Raw genomic sequence first — 17,364 nt, forward strand, 5'->3', positions numbered from 1 at the left:
TTATTTTGCTTAACTCAAAATATCCAAAATACTTTTTAAAAATATGCTTTTATTGATTTCAGAGAGAGGGAGAGACAGAAACATCAATGATGAGAGAGAATCATGGATCGGCTGCCTCCTGCAGGCCCCCTACTGAGGATCCAGGCTGAAACCTGGGCAGGTGCCTAGACTGGGAATAGAACCGTGACCTCCCGGTTCATGGGTGGGTGCTTAACCACTGCGCCACACCAGCCGGGCCAACATACTTTTATTTCAACATGTAACCAGTGTGAACAATCATTAAGGGGATCTCTTACTTGTGTTTTGTTTTGTTTTGTTTTGGGCCGAGTCTTCAAAACCCTGTGTGCATCTGTGTCGCACTCACAGCGTGTCTCAGTGCGGACTGGCCCGTTTCAAGTGCCCAGGCGCCCCCAGGACTGGCGGCCACCCCGTTGGATGGCCCAGGGCTGACTCCCCTTCCCTGTTTGCAAGAGCAGGTGGAGTGCAGGGGACGCCCGTCGCCATGCGGCGCTGGCCCAGGTCTTGCGGGTTCCACGCAGCCGTGTCTGCTTGGGGACAGCCTTTACGTCAAGGTGCCGTCTGAGCCCTAGGAGGACAGGGCCCCGCCGGGCTGCCTGGCTTTTGATAGGAAGCGCTGGCTGCTGGGCAGCAAGGTTGTGGAGGGGAAGACCTGAGCCCAGCCACCTGGGCGGGGGGCCCCTGGGCCCCGGAAGGAAGATCCTGGGTGTCCCTTCTACCTCGACTGCCAACATCCCTCCTCTGCCCTCTGCCCAGGCTGGCTCCAGGCCTGGCTAGTTTCCGCTCTCTGTCTCTCTGTCTCCTCCTTCTGTCTGTCTCTCTCTCTCTCTGCGTGGTCCTTCCCTGCTTCCCCTGCCGTTTCTCCCTCTACCCTCACATGTTGGCCTTCTGGAGTTGTCTCTGCAACACGCTTCTCACCTTTCCGATTTCACCATGAACAGCTTTCTTCAGGGTGTGGACGCCACACCCACTCACCTCGCCCACACTGGCTTGGCCTCTTCTCCTAAACCTCCCCCTCCCCCTGCATCCTCTCCCACTTGTGTCCCTGCCTCTCCTCCTGCCTGGTCTTCCAGCTGCCCGGACTGTTTATAGAAGACCATCCCGGTCCCCATTCTACCTTCCTTCAGGATGCAGCCTCCTCCAGGAAGTCCTCCCTGACTTCTCCCTCTGCCTCCCCTCTCTCACGCCCCGCCTCTGTTCCTGGCCCTCCCCCAGCTTTCCCGGTTGGGGGAGTGAGCTGTAGGCAGGGAGGTCTTTCCCTCATCCCGATTCGGGAAGGAGTCGCTGTCCCAGGAGCTGTGCCCAACAGCAGTTTTCTAGAAACATTCGGAGGTCAATGGGTGAGATTTAGGTGGCTTCTCGGCAGCCTGTACCTGGTGCTGCCCAGCCCTGCCCAGGAGGAAGTGGTTTGACATAGAGGCAATTGCCCAAACTTGGGGTTTAGGAATCTGCTGGCTCAACCAGTCGGAAGAGGAAGTGGTGAGGGAAGGAAGTGGGTGAGGGTTTTGGCTGAATCAGCTGTTTCCTCCACCAAGTCCCCTGCCGCCCGCCCACTGTTAGGTCTGATCAAATCATCAGATCGATTCCCCCTCCCCTGGGACCGGCCCTCAGGCAACTCCACAACGGACATTCCACTCGCTTATGCCGCATTCCACCCCTCTCTCCCCTCCGGAGCTTCCCAGGATCCGGACCTGCACAGAGAATCCTCCACCCAGAAAAAGCCCGCCTGGGGCCCTTTCAAAACCTCCGGCTCCCCGCCTGTGGGTGCTGGCGCCATATGGGGGCTCAGCCCATCTGGTATCCAGATACCTAATCAATTCGTAATTTTCACCCCTTTTGGCCGTGCGTTCCTCCTGCGGCGACCCTAACACCCGCTGTTCCCAGGCTGGCTCAGGGCCCGCTCCCTGCCTCTGTGCCACACCTGTCACCTCCGGGGGGTGTCACTCCAGATGAGCTCCGTGTGGCAGAATGTCACGTGAGCCACACGCACACGTTCCCATTTTCCAACAGCCAGGCGAGAGACCAGCAACGAGGAACAGAAAAAAACGAGGTAAAATTTATTTTGGCGAAACATTTTATTGACTCAAATATACCTCAAATATTATCATCTAAATATGGGATCAATATAAAATAAGTTCATCCCTGACCAGTGTGGCTTAGTGGATAGAGCGTCGGCCTGCGGACTCAAGGGTCCCGGGTTCGATTCCGGTCAAGGGCATGTACCTGGGTTGCGGGCACATCCCCAGTGGGAGATGTGCAGGAGGCAGCTGATCGATGTTTCTCTCCCATCGATGTTTCTGGCTCTCTATCTCTCTCCCTTCCTCTCTGTGAAAAATCAATAAAATATATTAAAAAAAAAAAAAAGTTTGCAGGTTGGATCCCTGGCCCCAGTTGGGGCAAATTCGGGAAGTAGCCAATCGATGTGTCTCTCTTACATCAATGTGTTTTCTCTCTCTCTCTCTCTCTCTCTCTCTCTCTCTCTCTCCCTTCCATTCTCTCTAAAAGTCAATGGAAAAAAATATTCTCAGGTGAGGAGTAACAAAAATAAATATTTGTAAAATGTGCATGACATAAAATTCACCAGTCGTGGCATGTACAAGTGCATTCACAGTGTCGTGCAGCTGTCACCACTATCTAGTTCCAGAACGTATTCCTCCCCCACTCCCCGAAGGCACCCCTCACACCCTCCACCCCCCACATACCTATCAACTAGTCAGTCCCAGGCAACCATCAGCCTGCTTTCTGTTGCTACAGATTTGTTGTGGGAATTCAACCCGTTTTGACTGACAGACGTGTCAGTTTCCTGGGGGGTCGATGTCATAACTGCCTGGGTGTCCTGTCATCCTAAGTTCCCCCCACGTTGACGTGTAGAGACCCTGTCCTGGGCCCACAGCACGCCCCAGACACCAGGCCCGGCCCCGGCTTCAGGGATCCCAGCCTCTGCGAAACGGATGCCCTGGGACTCAGTGGCCGAGGAGTTTATGCAGATCCCGTGACCTGAGAAAGGGTCTCGTAAACGTATCAGATCAAACCAAGTCTGAGCGGATCAAGTCCCCACTGTCCCCACCCTCAGCTCTTTCCTTTGAGTCTATTTCTGACCAGAGAGGGTTCCCGCAGAAGAGGCCTTCAGGACGTGGGGGGAGGGGGCAGAGGGAGCGTCTGCCTTCAGGGAGGATGGGGGTCTGGGGTGCAGCGCGGCCAAGACAGGGTCACCCCCACCCCAAGAGAGGCCTGGAGACGCCCAGGTCCCATGGCAACTTCCAGTCCCTTGTGTCAGAAACAACTTCCTCTAACAACAGGATCTTGTTCTCTAAACAGCCATGAGATAAATATATAAACATATGCCCTCCACGTCTGACGCACGTGGACGGAAAAGGAGCCACAGAAACCCAACAAGCTCAGGGGCGGCCTGCGTGGCGGCCTGGACTCTCAGAGACGGAAGGCAGCCAGGTAGGATGGCCTGAACGTGAAAGTCCTAAAAGTGAGTCACGTCCTGGGCCCATAGCTTTCTTGGCAAAGGTCAGTCTTTACCTTAAGCGAGCCCGTCATTATCTTTTTGCATCTAAGATAACATACCTTGTGAGTGTGTGTTAATCCTCACCTGAGGATATTTTTCCATTGAAGATTTTAGGGAGCCTGGAAGAGAGAGGGAAAGACAGAGAGAAACATTGATGTGAGAGAAACACATCGATTGCTTGCCTCCTGCACGCGCCCCGACCAGGGTCCAGGGAGGAGCCTGCAACCGAGGTGTCTGGAGTCGAACCCAGAACCCTCTGCTCCACAGGCTGATGCTCTATCCACTGAGCCAAACCCACTCGGGCTAAGATAACAGACCTTTGAAAGGTCAGAGCGAGCTCCTTTTCCAGCCCCCTCGGGGTGCACTCAGCCCCCAGGGCCGAGGCCCGAGACCCCCTGGGTCACCCGGGCCCCGAATACCACCTCCACGTGCTGTACATGCCGGTGACCCACTCCCCTGCGCCCACCCGTGCTCAGAAGTGTCTCCCCGTTTTACTGTTTACCCAACCCCAGCGCTTTCCCTTCTTTGCTTTCTCCCGCCCCCTTCATCTGCCACTCATGGGGCTCACGTAACCCTCCTTACGTCTCCTGCGTGGACTGTAAGGTGCAAACATAAGCTGCAAAGCGGCCATGCTCAGGGGCACTCTTTCCGATTGTTGAGATGTTGCTTCCAGGCCATTGTCATCATTTTGGCTCAGACTCATAGAAATTCTCTACGGCTTTGGATGCTTCTTACAGCGACACATCACACAAGGAGAGACACGCAAACACACACAAAAGAAATGCCCAACAGCCCTGGCCGGGTGGCTCAGTTGGTTGGAGCGTCCTCTTGTGCACCAAGAGGTCCTGGGTTTGACTCCCAGGCAGGGCACATAGCTAGGCTGTTGGCTCGATCCCCTATCGGGGGCTCGAATGGGGGGCAACCGACCCATGTTTCTCTCTCTCTTTCCCACTTCCTCTCTCTCTCTCTCAAATAAATAAATAAATTGGTGGACAAACAATTCCAAAGTTGGAGTGAGAGCCCTTTCCTCTTGCTAAACCTGCTTTCTTAAAATGTAAATTCTAAGAATTTATATCCTTTCTGTGGTTATTTTTAACAAACATTTACGTAGCATGTTCTGTGAACCAGGCACCACTGTGGGTTTTAAATTTTCTTCACCCATTTTTTAAATTTTTTAACATATATATATTTTATTGATTTTTTACAGAGAGGAAGGGAGAGGGATAGAGAGCTAGAAACATCGATGAGAGAGAAACATCGATCAGCTGCCTCCTGCACAACCCCTACTGGGGATGAGCCCGCAACCAAGGTACATGCCCTTGACCGGAATGGAACCTGGGACCCTTCAGTCCACAGGCCGATGCTCTATCCATTGGGCCAAACCGGTTAGGGCTCTTCACCCATTTTTTAAAATCGGTTTTATATTTACAATATGACTCTTTTGATCACGTTTTAAAATTGATTTTAGACAGAGAGGAAGGGAGAGGGGGAGGGAGAGAAACATCGATGTGAGAGAGAAACATCGGTCGGTTGCCTGCAGCCTGGGCCTGGCCCTGACCGGGATTCGAACCTGTGACCTTCCGGTGCACCGGACAACGCTCCAACCAACTGAGCCAGACGGGCCAGGGCACATTTTTCACTCATTTAATGCCCAGAGTAAAATGTCCACGTCACAGGTGAGGAAGTTGAGGTTCAGGGGGGACTGAGGTCCCACAAGTCATCCCCGGTGGACCTGGAATCGGAACCTCATCGTCCCGGCTCCCGAGTCCATGTTCTCAGCCTCCGTGCTGTGCTGGGAGGGAGCTGGAGAACCGCTACGGTCAACATCTTCCCATTTCAAAGTTGGACAGCTGAGGCCCACAGAGGAGAGAGTGTGTCCCTGGACAGGGACCAGGCCCGGGGCAGGTCTGCCTCCGGCCGGCCTGTAGTGTGTGGGTTCTTGACTTTGTGCAGGAGAGATTTCACAACGTGAGTCCGGGTGACTGTGAGAGTGTGTTTATTAAAGCGGGGACGGTGACACAGGGCTGCTGTCAGCTCGCTGGGAAGTCAGAGAAAAGGGGGCCTTGGGGACAGGATAGGGGGCGAGCTGCCGCTGCCCACTGCTGTCCTGGTGGCAAGTCTCGTGGGGACCTTTAGCGTTTTTAGGAGGAAGTAAAAGTTCATGCCCGCGAAGGGGCGTGGGCGTGCTCTAGAGCGAGCCACTGCTGGCATCCTTTGTCTTGAGGGTTTTATCTCCCTTCTGCAGGCGAGAATCTTAGGGGAGGGTTTCGGCAGAATATTCATCAGTTTTCCAGTTGTTGTTTTTTTTTTTAAATATATTTTTATTGCTTTCAGAGAGGAAGAGAGAGGGAGAGATAGAAACATCAATGATGAGAGAGAATCATGGATCGGCTGCCTCCTGCACGCCCCACACTGGAGATCGAGCCCGCAACCCTGGCCTGTGCCCCGCCCGGGAATCGAACCATGACCTCCAGGTTCATAGGTCGATGCTCAACCACTGAGCCCCTCCGGCCGGGCTCCAAGTGTGTTTTTAATATGCAGATGCATCCAGATGAGCGTAGAGTGGAGTTTGGGATTATTCCTTGGTCTGCTTTGCTGTTTTAGTTTTATCTTGAGTCTGTCTGGCTCTAGTGTTTTGTTTTGTTTTGTTTAATATATTTTTATTGATTTCAGAGAGGAAGGGAGAGGGAGAGAGAGATAGAAGCATCAACGATGTGCGAGAATCATTGATCGGCTGCCTTCTGCACCCGCCAGGGATCGAGCCCACAACCCGGGCACGTGCCCTTGACCGGAATCGAACCAGGGACCCTTGAGTCCCCAGGCCGACGCTCTATCCACTGAGCCAAACCGGCCAGGGCTACTGGGTTTCTAGTGGGGAGCTCTAGCTTCCCTGACCTCAACTGTCCTTGGGTTCGGCCGGCACCAGTGGCAGTAACTGGGTCTCTGTTCTCTCGATCCCCGACCAGCGGGGTTAAGCTCCGCGCTCTCTGGTGTCCTTGGTGAGGGGGGGGAAGTCTGGCGATTCCCTAGCTGGCTGTGCTTTGTTCAAATTGTTTGGCCTGGTGTAGCTGTCTCGGTTTCCCATTCCACTTGCCCAGGAATTTTCCCAGCTTCTTGCTATCCTGCCAGTCGAACTTGTGTGTGTTCCGTCTGCCCCTGGGGCCTCAGGCTCTGTGGCCGTCGCTGTGGTCTTTCTGTGGATGACTCGGCCCCGAGCTGTCTCCCCCGGGACACGAGAGGCAGGAGCAATTACTGGTCAGTCCTTGGGGCTCAGCCGGGCAGACCGGAGGGCTGGGCACACCCGTGGAGGCTGGGAGGGGGTGGCAGGCTGTGGGTGCTGGGGGAGGAAGGCCTCCCAGGGCCCTGTGGGGACAGCAAGACCCCCTGGCCTCCAAGGTCACACCGCACGCAGGTCTGGCTTTCGGGAAGCTGGTGACACTGAGTCTGCGGGTGGGGACCTGGCCAGCCTTCCACCCACCACCCCATCCTGACCTCATCTGCTGCCCAGTCATTTGGGATGTGAGTCATGGGAAGAATACAGGACAAACACCTCGGGAGGAGGAAAAGGCCACTCCTGCTTCCCCCGGGGAGGGAGGTGTGCGGGTCCGGGAAGTGCAGTGCCCAGCAGCCGGGCAAACAGGACCAGCTTCCAGGGACCCACGAGGTGCCAGACGCTCAGGAGAGACCCCAGACGGCCAGGGTCCCAGCTGAGGGCCTGGATCCTGCTCCCAGGTGGCATTTGGCCAAATCGGGGGCCCTCTTGCAAGAGACGGTAAGGATGGAGGGGAGAGGGATGGAGGGGAGAGGGCTGGAGGAAGGTGGTGGGGATGGTGGGGGGCGGGGGGGGGGGTGGTTCACAATCTTGGCCCAGGAGTCTCCGTCCTTTCAGAATCTGGGCATCACAACCTGAATGTGAGGAACGGGCTCTTGACCACATCGCGTTGGAATCCACATCAGAACCCCAGGCTCTGGGACAGCCCCGGGGCCGCCCCACCGGAAGGCTGCCCAAAAGATCCAAACATATCACCACCCTCAGGCGTCCAGAACTCTCGGACCTGCACCTCCCGGGAAGTCCACCAGATGGTCACGTGGCCCAGGAACCAGCCCTTGAACCTGGCGATTGATTCCACTTCTTAGGCAAGGCCCTTGGACTCCTCTTCCCGTGTAACATCCGCACAGAGTGGTGCGCTCGCAGCGCGGGGTGTCTCCAGGAGCCGAGCACTCAGGTAACTGGCACCCACGGGGGGTGGGAAGGTGGGGGGCTGAGGAACAGCCCGGGCTCAGGCCCAGCGTCCCCGTGGCCCCACCCCCGTCACTCGCCACCCCCCAGGGGACCCTCTGGCCTGGCTTTAACTTTCTGTGAGTGGGCTCATCCATCCAGTACATTCTCCTGGGTGCCTGGCTCTCTCTCCTCACACGGAGCTCACCCAGTTCATGCTCTGGTCCTAGGATCTTCCACGGCCTGACGAGCGCGTGGTGTGTCTCTCCGTCCTCCCGTGGGTGGGTATGTGCACGCTGCGAACACCCCGTGCGTGTCTTTCCGTTCCGTCTGTTCAGCCTCCACGGTGCCCCACGGTTTCCCCGAGCAGCGGTTCCAGCCAGACCGGCTGATGCACAAACGCAGGGGTGACCCTGTAGCTTCTCTTTGCCTCAGTTTCCCTCCTTATTATTATCATCATCATTATTTTTAAAAAATATATTCTTATTGATTTCAGAGAGGAAGGGAGAGGGAGAGAGAGACAGAAACATCAATGATGAGAGAGAATCATTGATCGGCTGCCCCCTGCACACACCCCTACTGGGGATCGTGCCCTGGACTGGAATCGAACCCGGAACCCTTCAGTCCGCAGGCTGACGCTCTAGCCACTGAGCCAAACCAGCTAGGGCTTAAAAAATATTTTTATTGACTTCAAAGAGGAAGGGGGAGATAGAAACATCAGTGAAGAGAGAGAATCATTGATCTGCTGCCTCCTGCACGCCCCCTACAGGGGGGTCGAGCCTGTAACCCGGGCATCGAACCGGGAATCTATTCCTGACCGGGAATCGAACCGTGACCTCCTGGTTCACAGGCTGATACTCAAACACTGAGCCACGCCGGCCGGGCCCTCTTTATTATCGTCTCCGTCAAATATCAACTAAGCACACGCTGTGTGCCTGGTGCCATTCGGGATGCCGGACACGGCAGGGAAGAGCGGGCACTCCGGAAAATGGGGACCATGGTAATAATGCTGACATCCTGGGAAACGGAGCTAATAACAACTTATTTCATAGGGTTACGCCTCCTCTATGATGGGAGTGATTATAAAATGATTATGGTAGTTATGTTTTATATGTAGATAGAGACATACAAGCAGACTGCGTTATATAAAATAGTGATGCTGCTCATGGATTATCATTAAATGTCCTTGAGTCCGAGGCTGACTAATAGCGTGACACGCCCAGGCTGTGGACTGATTCCGAAGCTGTTATGGAGACAGGAGGGTATGTGTGTGCAGATAGGGAAACAGACCCAAGACACATGAAGTGGACGAGATTAAGCGATGACACAGTGGATGTTGGCTGTTCCCATTTCTGTTTAATATATTAAAAGGGGAATAACACACCAGACAGACTGAGTTGCTTACACGCAGAGAACTTTCCGGATTTTAATCGGTAAGAGCTGGGGAGGGTGGGGGCTCTCAGGGCGGGGAGAGAGGGTGGGCCTAGGTGGCAGGTAGCGGTGCCGGCCACACACACACACGTCGAAGGCCACTGAGGACCAGGTGCTGCGCTCAGGTCTTCACGCCCATTAACTTGGGGAATTCGCTCAACACCCGCGAGATGAGGCAGTGGAGGCACAGAGAGGTTAAGTGATGTGCCCAAGGCCACACAGCTGGTGAGATTTGAGTTTTTAATTAAAAAAAAAAAATTCCTCATGCAAGGATATGTTTCTATTGGTTTTTGGAGAGATGGGTGGGAGGAGAGAGAAATATCCATGTGAGAGAGAAACATTGATTGGTTGCCTCCCGTATACACCCAGACCAGGGATCGAACCCCAACCCTTAAGGATGTGCCTGACTGGGAATCGAGCTACACCCTTTTGGGGCAGCAGGTGATGCTCCAACCAACTAAGCCACCCAGTCGGGGCGAGTTTTAAAAAAAATATTTTTATTGAGTTCAGAGAGGAAGGGAAAGGGAGAGAGAGATGGAAGCATCAATGATAACAGAGGATCATTGATTGATTGGCTGCCTCCTGCACGCCCCCTATTGGGGATCGAGCCTGCAACCTGGGCATGTGCCCTTGACCAGAATCGAACCCGGGATCCTTCAGTCCACAAGCCGACGCTCTCTCCACTGAGCCAAAAGGGATGGGGCTTTACTTTTTAATTAATTAATTGATTGCTTGGTTTTTAAAGAGAGGAAGGGTCCTGGCCAGTGTTGCTGAATGGTTAGAACGTCAGCCCTTGCATTGAAGGGTCTTGGTTTCAATTCCAGATCAAGGGCATGCATCTGGGTTGTGGGTTTGATCCCCAGCCCCAGTCTGGGCATGTGCTCTCTCATATCGATGTTTCTCTCTCTTTCCCCCTCATCCTGCTTCCCTTCCACTCTCTCCAAAAATCAGTGGGAAAAATATCCTCAGGTGAGGATGGACATAAATAAATAAATAAATAAATAAATAAATAAAGAGAGAGAGAGAGAGAGAGAAAGGGGCAGAGAGAGAGAGAGAGAGGGGCAGAGAGAGAGTGCGTGCGAGAGAGAATCATTGGTTTATTGTTCGACTTATTTTTTTAATATATATATATATTTTGTTGATTTCAGAAAGGAAGGGAGAGGGAGAGAGAGAAACATCAATGATGAGAGAGAATCATTGATCGGCTGCTTCCTGCATGCCCCGCACTGGGGACCTGCCACCCTGGCATGTGCGCTTGACCGGAATCGAACCCGGGACCTTTCAATCCGCAGGCCGACGCTCGATCCGCTGAGCCAAACCAGCCAGGGCCGTCCCACTTATTGATTTATTCGTTGGTTGTTGCTTGTATGTGCCCTGACTGGGGATCAAACCCGCAACCTTGGTGCATCGGGATGACGCTCTAACCACCCGGCCTCGGCCAGGGCTCCGAGGGTTTGGGTGTTTAAAGCTCACACATGTTCTGTTCACTCCAGCGACGAACATAACACGAGAACAGAGGCCGTCCTTCAAACACACACGCACTTCAAAGGGGCTTGGCCTCTCAGCGGCTACTGAGCTTCTCCTTTACTTTTGCAGGGTGGAGGGAATCGGGGGGGGGGGGGAGGCGCCCCAACTTCCCCTCCACCTTTCCTGTTGTGTTAGCCCTGGCGGGAACTCCGGGCAGCGCCAGCAGGCCAGCCCCGTCAGCAAGAGCCTGAGAGCCAGGCCGCCCTGCAGATCCAGCGTCTCCCCCAGCTCTTGCTCCGGGTCACGTGCTGTGCACACAGTAACTCCTCAAGGCCTCCCCAAACCGGTGAGACAGGCTCACCTGGCTGACTCTCGTTTCTCAGACAAACTGCAACCGGGTCCCGGGGCCTGGATCTGCTCGCGGCCGCTGGCTGTCCTGCCTCCTAACTCTCCCGAGTCTAAAGTTTTGGGATGATAAATAGTCTAGGGCCCGGAGTACCCGAGTGGGGCTAACACGGTTTGAAACTCAACTCTTGTTTCTGGCTTAGCTGAGTGATCTTAGGTAAGTTACTTAACTTCTCTGTGCCTCGGTTTCCTCGTCTGCAGAATGGGTATAACGGCGGCATTAAAACCAGAGGGTTGTTAGAAGGATTAAACAATAGGATGGCCCTTCCTCGCCAGTTTGGCTCAGTGGATCGAGCGTCAGCCTGCGGACTGAAAGGTCCCAGTTTGATTCCGGTGTCATGGGCACATGCCCAGGTTGCGGGCTTGATCCCTGGTTGGGGACTTGTGGGAGGCAGCCGATCCATGATTCTCTCTCATCGTGGATGTTTCTGTCTCTCTCTCCCTCTTCCTTCCTCTCTGAAATCAATAAAAATATATATAAAAAACAAACAAAGAAACAATAAACAATAGGATGTTTAACGGTGCTTGGAGCAATGCCCAGCACATAACATAAAGTGCTCCGTAGATAACGGCTTCTAAGAATAATATTAATAATCATACCAACAACAATAATTATTATTGCTGTAATCCCGTGGTCGGCAAACTGCGGCTCGTGAGCCACATGCGGCTCTTTGGCCCCTGAGTGTGGCCACGAAGTTTCAATCGCACTGTATGTGTGCGCCCGCACGTGGTATTTTGTGGAAGAGCCACACTCAAGGGGCCGCAGGTTGCCGACCACTGCTGTAATCGATCATGTCGCTTCTCTGCTCAGTACCCGCCCATCTCACACAGAGTACAAGATAAGGTCCGAAATGCCCCATGTGGCCCCTGATATCTCTCTGTTCTGACTTCCCCTTAATCTCCTCATCTATCACTCCAGGCACATGATGTTCCTTGAACGTGGCCATCACATTCCTACCCCAGGGCTTTTGCACTGGCTGTGTCCTGGGCCTCAAAGTCTCCCCTAAACCCACAACAGTGCCCTCTCTCACTTCCTTTATGGCGTCGCTCAGACGTTACCTTCTCAGAGACGCCCTCCCTGACCACTCATTTAAAATTCCAACGTAGGGAATTAAAACTTCCCTGTGTGATTTTCTCTCTCCCTCGCCATAGCATTTGTCGCCTTTGGAAATACTTAGTATTTTGCTTGTTCTTCTCCTGTCTGACTCCTTCCACTAGGGTGGCAGACCCAAGGGGAAAGGGGTTTTTGTCTGTTTGTCCCTTGCTGTGCATGCAGTGATGGCAATGGAGAAGGTACTCAAGAGTTGTATTGAGTGGATGAATGAATGAATGAGTTGTAGAGAATTCAACTTTTTTCCCTGCTTACCTATCTCTATCATTACTTTTTAAAATTGCTCCGTTGGGATTCTAGAAACGTCCGTTTCTCAACGTGGCCACCAATTACCCAGTTGTGCTCAGGTTGGGAAACCCAGCGAGTGTCCCTGTGTGAGGAGCGCCTTTGCTGTCTGCATGTTTTACTAGGATCTCATTTATGTTAAAAAAAAAAAGGGGGGGGGCCCTTGCCGGTTTGGCTCAGTGGACAGAGCATCAGCCTTTGAACTGAAGGGTTCCGGGTTCGATTCCAGTCAAGGGCATATGCCTGGGTTGCAGACTCAGTCCCCAGTGGGGGGCGTGCAGGAGGCAGCTGATCAATGATTCTCTCTTATCATTGATGTTTCTATCTCTCTCTCCCTCTCTCTTCCTCTCTGAAATCAATAAAAATACATTATAAAGCGGGGGGGGGGGGGGGGCGCTGGCTGGGTGGCTCAGTTGGTTGGAGCATCATCCCGTTCACCGAAAGGTTGCAGGTTTGATTCCCAGTCAGGCCACATACCTAGGTTTCGCGTTCGATCCCTGGTCGGGGCATGTGTGGGAGGCAATTGATCGATGTTTCTCTCTCTCTTCCACGCTCTCTAAAAATCAATGGAAATCATATCCTCAGGTGAAGATTAACAAAAACAAACAAAAAGATGAGAAAATTGCTCCAGAAGCACATTCCATTGCACCAAGATTTGAAAATACAGATGAAGAGGAACCAAGTCAAATACTTTTGCTCTGAATACATATTAACCTTTCCCTCTTGACGGATATACACACTCCAGTATTTTAAATCCCAGAATTCCATGTTGCTGATGGGTGCGTGTTCTAGCATGTTAATGCGCTAGAACTCCATTGCCCAGTAAGGTAGCCACTGGCCAGGTGTAGCTATTTACATGAGTTAAAATTAAGTAACATTGAAATTTTACTTTCTCGGTCACCATGGCCCTACTTCTTCTCTTTTTAAATATGTTTTTATTGATTTGAGAGAGGAAAAGAGAAGGGGAGAGAGAGAGAGAAAAACATCGATCGGCTGCCCCCTGCAGGCTCCTTACTGGGATTGAGCCCACAACCCAGGCATGTGCCCTGAATGGGAATCGAACAGGCGACCTTTCGGTGCTCAGGACGGCGCTCAACCAAACTGAGCCGCGCTGGTCAGGGCCCCGTTTCCGATGCTCAGTGGCCACCTGTGCTGGTGGCTGCCACAGTGGACAGCACAGACACGGAACACGTCCGCCAACATCGCGACTTCCACAGGACAGCGCTGCTCCCCGGTTCCGAGTAACAACCGGCTAGGGTTCCAATAGTGTCATATTTCAGAATTCCAAGATTTTTTAAAAATATATTTTTATTGATTTCAGAGAGGCAGGGAGAGAAAGAGATAGAAACATCAGTGATGAGAGGGAATCCTTGATCGGCTGCCTCCTGCACGTCCCCTACTAGGGAATGAGGCTGCAACCCAGGCATGTGCCCTGGACTGGAATCGAACCCGGGATCCTTCAGTCTGCAGACCAATGCTGTATCCACGGAGCTATCCGGCTAGGGCAGAATTCCAGGATTTTTTTTTTATCTTGATTGTGTCCTAGCATTGGATCGTGTCCCAAGTTCTGAGATGCCCATAAGCAGGAGTCTAACACTGACTTGTTTTAGAATTCCAGAAGGCTCACCGGCCAGGGCTCTGTCCTTGCATTCGAGAATCCCAGGGTTCTAACGGGCTGGCGTTCTAGGTTGGCATATTCTAGAATTCCAAATGCTAACCAGCTAGTCCACCGGCATTGCAGGGAGCCCAGTATTCAGACACACTGGCTCTCCAACATTGTCGTATCCTAGTTTCTTTTCTTTTTTTTTTATTTTTTATTTTTAAATATATATTTTATTGATTTTTTACAGAGAAGAAGGGAGAGGGATAGAGAGTTAGAAACATCGATGAGAGAGATCGAACAGCTGCCTCCTGCACGCCCACAACCAAGGTACATGCCCTTGACCGGAATCGAACCTGGGACCCTTTAGTCCGCAGGCCGACGCTCTATCCACTGAGCCAAACCGGTTCGGCCTTTTTTTTTTTTAAATCCTCATCTGGGGAATATTTTTTCCACTGACTTTTAGAGAGAGAGTGGAAGAGAGAGGGAAAGACAGAGAGAAACATCGGTGTGAGAGAAACACATGGATGGGTTGCCTCCTGCACGCGCCCTGACGGGGACCCGGCCCGGGGAGGAGCCTTTAACCCAGGTACGTGCCCTTGACCGCAACCGAACCTGGGACCCTTCGGTCCACAGGCCAGTGCTCTGTCCACTGAGCCACACCAGCCAGGGCTCATATCCTCGTTTCTCAGATCCCGATGGGCCGGGTTCCACCCCCGAGGACTCCAAGCGGGGAGAGTGTCCGTGGCTGAGGCTGCGTGGCCTTTGTCCCCTGCCCAGGTGTCTGGATGGAGAACGCGTCTCTCAGCGACGAGTACGATTACAGCCACTATGACGAGGAGGTTTCGGATTTCCCCGTGGACTGCGTGGACGGCACCTGCGTCGCCCTCGGGCCCCTCCGCGTGGCCCCTCTCCTGCTGTACGCACTGGTCTTCCTGGTGGGGGTGCCGGGCAACGCCATGGTGGCCTGGGTGAGCCGCCAAGAGGCCCAGCGGCGGGCCGGGGCCGCCTGGTTCCTGCATCTGGCCGTGGCCGATCTGCTCTGCTGCGTGTCCCTCCCGATCCTGTCGGTGCCCATCGCGCGGGGCGGCCAGTGGCCCTATGGGGCCGTGGGCTGCCGGGCCCTGCCCGCTGTCATGCTGCTGTCCATGTTCACCAGCGTGCTGCTCCTGGCCGCCCTCAGCGCGGACCTGTGCCTCCTGGCGCTCCGGCCCGCCTGGCGGGCGCCCGATCGGCGGGCGTGCCGGGTGCGGGCGGCCTGCGGGGCGGCCTGGGCGTCGGCCTTGCTGCTGACCCTGCCCTCGGCCATCTACCGCCGCCTGCACCGGGAGAGCTACCCCGCCCGCTTGGAGTGCGTGGTGGACTACGGCGGCTCGGCCGTGGCCGAGAACACGGTGGCCGCCGTCCGGTTTCTGGGCGGCTTCCTGGGGCCGCTGGTGGTCGTGGCCGGCTGCCACGGCGCCCTCCTGTGCCGCGCGGCCCCACGCCGCTGGCCGCTGGGCATGGCCGTGGTGGCCGGCTTCTTCGTCTGCTGGGCGCCCTACCACGCGCTGGGGCTGGTGCTGGCCGCGGCCGCCCCGCGCTCCCGGCTGCTGGCCCGGGCGCTGCGGGCGGAGCCCCTGGTCGTGGGCCTGGCCCTGGCCCACAGCTGCCTCAACCCCGCGCTCTTCTTGTATTTCGGGCGGGCGCAGCTCTGCCGGTCACTGCCCGCCGCCTGTCGCTGGGCCCTGCAGGGGCCGGAGGGCCAGGATGAGAGTGCGGTCAGCAAGAAATCCACCAGCCACGACCTGGTCTCGGAGATGGCGGTCTAGGCCGGAGGGGAAACCGGCGTGTCTCCTCCGATCCCAATTCACCAGACTGGCTTCAGGGAGATTCAGGGGTTCAGCGCTATGGTCATGTATCCCTTTATTCACCCAACAAACGTTTCTTTTTTTTTTAACATATATTTTTTATTGATTTCAGAGAGGAAGGGAGAGGGAGAGGGAGATAGAAACATCAATGATGAGAGAGAATCATTGATCGGCTGCCTCCACCGTCCCCCACTTAGGGATCAAGCTTGCAACCCGGGCGTGTGCCCTTGACCGGAATTGAACCCAGGACCCTTCAGCCCTTAGCCAGGGGTGGGCCAACTTTTTGACTCGAGGGCCACAATGGGTTCTTAAACTGGACCGGAGGGCCGGAACAAAAGCATGGATGGAGTGTTTGTGTGAACTAATATAAATTCAAAGTAAACATCATTACATAAAAGGATATGGTCTTTTTTTTTTTTTTTTTTTTTTTAGTTTTATTCATTTCAAATGGGCCGGTTCCGGCCCGCGGGCTGTAGTTTGCCCACGGCTGCCCTAGGCCAATGTTCTATCCACTGAGCCAAACCAGCCGGGGCTCAACACACGTTTCTTATGCACCCGCTTTGTGCAATGAGTATCCTAGTATAGGCCCTGGGACGTAGCAGTGGCCCAAACAGACACAGTTCCCTGCCCTTGGGGAGCTGCCTGTCTTGCGGAGGAATACCGGCAATAAGCAAAGAAATAAAGAAATATGCAATGTGTCCTTCTGGTGAGGTGGTATTTGAACCAAGATCTGAAGAAGGGAGGGGAGAGGCATGCTTAAACCTGGAGAAAAGCATTTCAAGCGGAGGGAACAGCAGGTGCAAAGGCCCTGGGGCCGCGTGTGATTGACACATTCCAAGAACAGTGAAGAGGCCAGTGTGGGAGAGCAGAGTGAGCGAGAGGGAGAGTGGGGTGAGACGGAGAGAGAGAGGTGGAGGGGCCTGGGGGGCTGGACTTGGAAATGCTTCTAGACCATAGCAACTGTTTGGGGATCCCCGGGAGGGTTCTGAGCTACAGTGACCAGGTAAAATACCAAACACCCAATTACATTTGAATTTCAGATCAACCACCACAACATTTTTTAGCATGAGGTATGGCCCATGCAAAAATTTTAAAAAATATATTTTTGTTGATATTTAGAGAGAGAGGAGGGGGGGGGAGAGAGAGAGAGAGAAACATCGATGAGAGATGAACATCATCAATCAGCTGCCTCCTGCACGCACCCCCACCTGGGTTTGAGCCTACAACCCAGACCTGGGCCCTGATTGGGAATCGAACCGGCGACCTTCTGGTTCCTGGGTCCGAGGCTCCATCCCTTCTGGCCTATGCAGTATCTGACATACTTATGCTAAAAACATTGCTTGTTGTGGATCGGAAATTCAAATTTAACTGAGCAGTCTGTAATGTTTCTAAATCAGGCAACCCTATTCTGAGCAAAGGAGTGTCTGGATTTGACTTAGATTTTAATAGGATCCCTCGGTT

General features: G+C 53.9%; 1 protein-coding gene across 2 annotated transcripts; it reads left to right on the top strand.

The window, feature by feature from the left end:
- Positions 1–7,178: 7,178 nt before the first annotated feature.
- C5AR2 (complement C5a receptor 2) lies at positions 7,179–16,296 on the top strand. Of its 2 annotated transcripts, XM_081107478.1 has the most exons (3): positions 7,179–7,307; positions 7,572–7,761; positions 14,834–16,296. In XM_081107478.1, exon 3 carries the CDS (start codon positions 14,842–14,844, stop codon positions 15,862–15,864), a length of 1,023 nt encoding a protein of 340 aa, XP_080963604.1. In that variant the 5' UTR covers positions 7,179–7,307; positions 7,572–7,761; positions 14,834–14,841; the 3' UTR covers positions 15,865–16,296. The 2 variants fall into 2 exon arrangements, with proteins under 2 accessions (XP_080963604.1, XP_080963605.1); XM_081107479.1 differs by lacking the exon at positions 7,179–7,307 and having other exon boundaries at positions 7,407–7,761.
- Positions 16,297–17,364: the final 1,068 nt, after the last annotated feature.

This window comes from Myotis nattereri (assembly GCF_964212035.1).
Source record: "Myotis nattereri genome assembly, chromosome: 15".
NCBI classification, from domain to species: Eukaryota; Metazoa; Chordata; class Mammalia; order Chiroptera; family Vespertilionidae; genus Myotis; species Myotis nattereri.